General features: G+C 43.6%; 1 protein-coding gene across 1 annotated transcript; it reads right to left on the bottom strand.

The window, feature by feature from the left end:
* On the bottom strand, positions 1-2,508 carry mid1ip1l (MID1 interacting protein 1, like). Its single transcript, XM_035407483.1, has 2 exons — positions 2,362-2,508; positions 1-1,609 (listed from the first exon to the last, which is right to left on the bottom strand). Exon 2 carries the CDS (start codon positions 1,544-1,546, stop codon positions 1,022-1,024), a length of 525 nt encoding a protein of 174 aa, XP_035263374.1. The 5' UTR covers positions 1,547-1,609; positions 2,362-2,508; the 3' UTR covers positions 1-1,021.

Genomic DNA, 2,508 nt, shown 5'->3' with positions numbered 1-2,508 from the left:
TTTGTTTAAAACACTTTATTTGCAATATACACAACAGTTAAATATAAAAATTCTTGAAAAATTCTGGACAAAATTTAAGAGAAATGTCACAGAAGACCAGTGGAAAAGTTCCCAGTTTTCACTGGTAGTGGTTCTGACAATTTGATTGGGTTGCAGCTCTGATACATTTGATGCAATGCACATCGTTCATAGTGGGGTCTGAGCAGGAAGTGATCAGAGGTGACTGCTGAACTGAAAACATACAACATGTAGAAGGCACAGTCTCTTCTGGAGGAGTTCAGACAAACAATAAATAAAAATGATATTTAAAAAAAAAAAAATTTAAATGTGAAGTGATCTTCAGGTTTAACAAAATAGTAAAAGAATTCAATGCAATTGTGGGCTAGAACAACCCAGTAGACAGGCTTAGATACTAAACAAATCTTTTACAGACCGCTAACATTTTTTAGCACATACACATGGAATAATTATTTATTTTTTACACTCATAACTACAAACGAGCATCACAGAAGTTGGATCAGGTTTCAAGTCACATGGTTTCTAAGAAATCAAGGAAGAAGAAGGGTAGCCTTTGAGTTAGAGGAACCTACTGGATCAATCAGGAATCTGCAGCAGTGTGGTGCCAACTGGACTCAGACCAGTCCTTGTAATGCACTGGATTTTCCAGGCACTGCTAGGACCACTCCTGCTAAAACTTTAGAGCACCTGTTCAGATCTGGACACATGGCCATGTGCAGGGAGCAAATCAGCCTTTCTTTAAAAAAAAAAAAAAAAAAAGGGGAGGACATTTGTGGGCTTTATGGGTATCTATACGCTAGAAATGTGCTGCTCAGGCGGCAATGATTCCATGCGTTTGACAGGTTAGAATTTGTTCATGTTCATATGGTCATTTTCACCTGGTCAGAAAACCCAGAAACCAGACCTTTTCAGTTTCGCAGCAGTCAGTAAACCAACTCTGCCATAGTCACGCACAAATGTCTGTAAGACAGCAGAGACGCCAGTTCAGAAAAGGAGCCCAGTCCTATCTGATGAAATTGCCACCACCAATCTCCCGCTTGTACCGGTTGGTGAGGTGGTCTGCTTGTACAGTGAGTTTGGACAGGACCCCAAACAGCCCCCGCAGGTGGAAGTGAAACTGGCCCTCCAGGTCAGAGGTCTCCTCACCAGGGGTCTCTCCTCGTCCACCTCCTTCCTGTTGCTGCTGCTGCTGCTGCTGCTCCTCCTGCTTGAGGGCCATCTCCAGAAAGCTGGACGCCCCACTTCCATCCTTCTTGAACAGGCCCCACTCCATGTCATTCTTGATGGACTTGAGGAGAAGGTAGTGCTCGTACATGTCCCTCTGCTTGCCGTTGGGGACCGGCTCATTGTTGTTGTTGTTGACGACCACCACGGGGTCAGCGCTCTCTTGTTCCTCTAAGGGCACATCCTTGAGGAGGCTGGGCACCATGATGGTTTCGTCCATGTTGTTGGCGGCAGCGATGAAACGATTCATCACGTTGATGAGGGAGTGCTTGTTACTGGACTCAGAACCGCAGAGCTGCATCATGGTGATGGCACCTAGAGGCTCCTTTTAGAAGTGAACTGGTGGATGTTGTGAACACTAGAGAACCTGTAAAGACAATATGAAAAAATTATAGATTGCTGGTCGAGCAGGCAGAGAACTGTCATCTCTCTGATCAGGCCCCACACATTTCAAGCAACCGTGTCAAGTATAGACTACTTTCAGGGTTCGGACAAATTGGGAATTTCAGTTAATTGAAGGGAAAGTTCCAAATCATTTTGTGACAAGCCATCTGTGCAGTCAATGCATGCGCACGTGTTTGCAGAAGTAGCCTAACTAAAATGTTCAAATACCAGTCCATACAGGCTACCGGTAAAATTAGGCTACCAAATTATCGCATCAAACAATTATTTAGCGGCACAGAATCAAAAGCGCCGATCGGGTTGTTTTCATGGAATAACCAACAAGGATCTGAAGGATGACTGCGTCAAATAATTCCATTCTTGTATGCATATCAAGAGCTTATATTTCGCATGCGTCTTTACGTCGCACGGCTCAGCAGTACGCGGTCAAACAGAAACCAGAAACATAATCGAGCAATGTTCATACCAAACTCAAGCTCTGTCGAACAGATTAAGGAAGACCCGCCATTTGCACGTTGCCTTGCAAAAACAGTCAATACAATTAATTAAATTCAATTTAAAACCAGATTGGTACCCCTCCCCATTTACTCCAGCGATTAAAGCAAGCATCGCTTCCGTATTGACCTTGACATCCTGTTAAAAGAACGCAGACTGATGCGTACAAGATCACGCCACCACTGAAAAAAGGAACAAAAAAAATAATGTATAACTACTAACCTCAATGAATCCTCGACCGTGAAAATCAAAGTGCCAGAAAAACACAAAACAGAGCTAAGAAAACCGAGTAAGTATTCTGCTAGGGACTCTGATCACGCAGCTTCTAACTGGGCGTTCTCAGAACCAGCGACTCTGCTATTTATACGC

Source organism: Anguilla anguilla, chromosome 3, assembly GCF_013347855.1.
Source record: "Anguilla anguilla isolate fAngAng1 chromosome 3, fAngAng1.pri, whole genome shotgun sequence".
In the NCBI taxonomy this organism is placed as follows: domain Eukaryota; kingdom Metazoa; phylum Chordata; class Actinopteri; order Anguilliformes; family Anguillidae; genus Anguilla; species Anguilla anguilla.
This window is presented reverse-complemented; position numbering and strand designations above follow the sequence as displayed.

Excerpts from the sequence above, each read along its gene's own strand:
- mid1ip1l (XM_035407483.1), bottom strand. The coding sequence starts at position 1,546 with ATGATGCAGCTCTGCGGTTCTGAGTCCAGTAACAAGCACTCCCTCATC.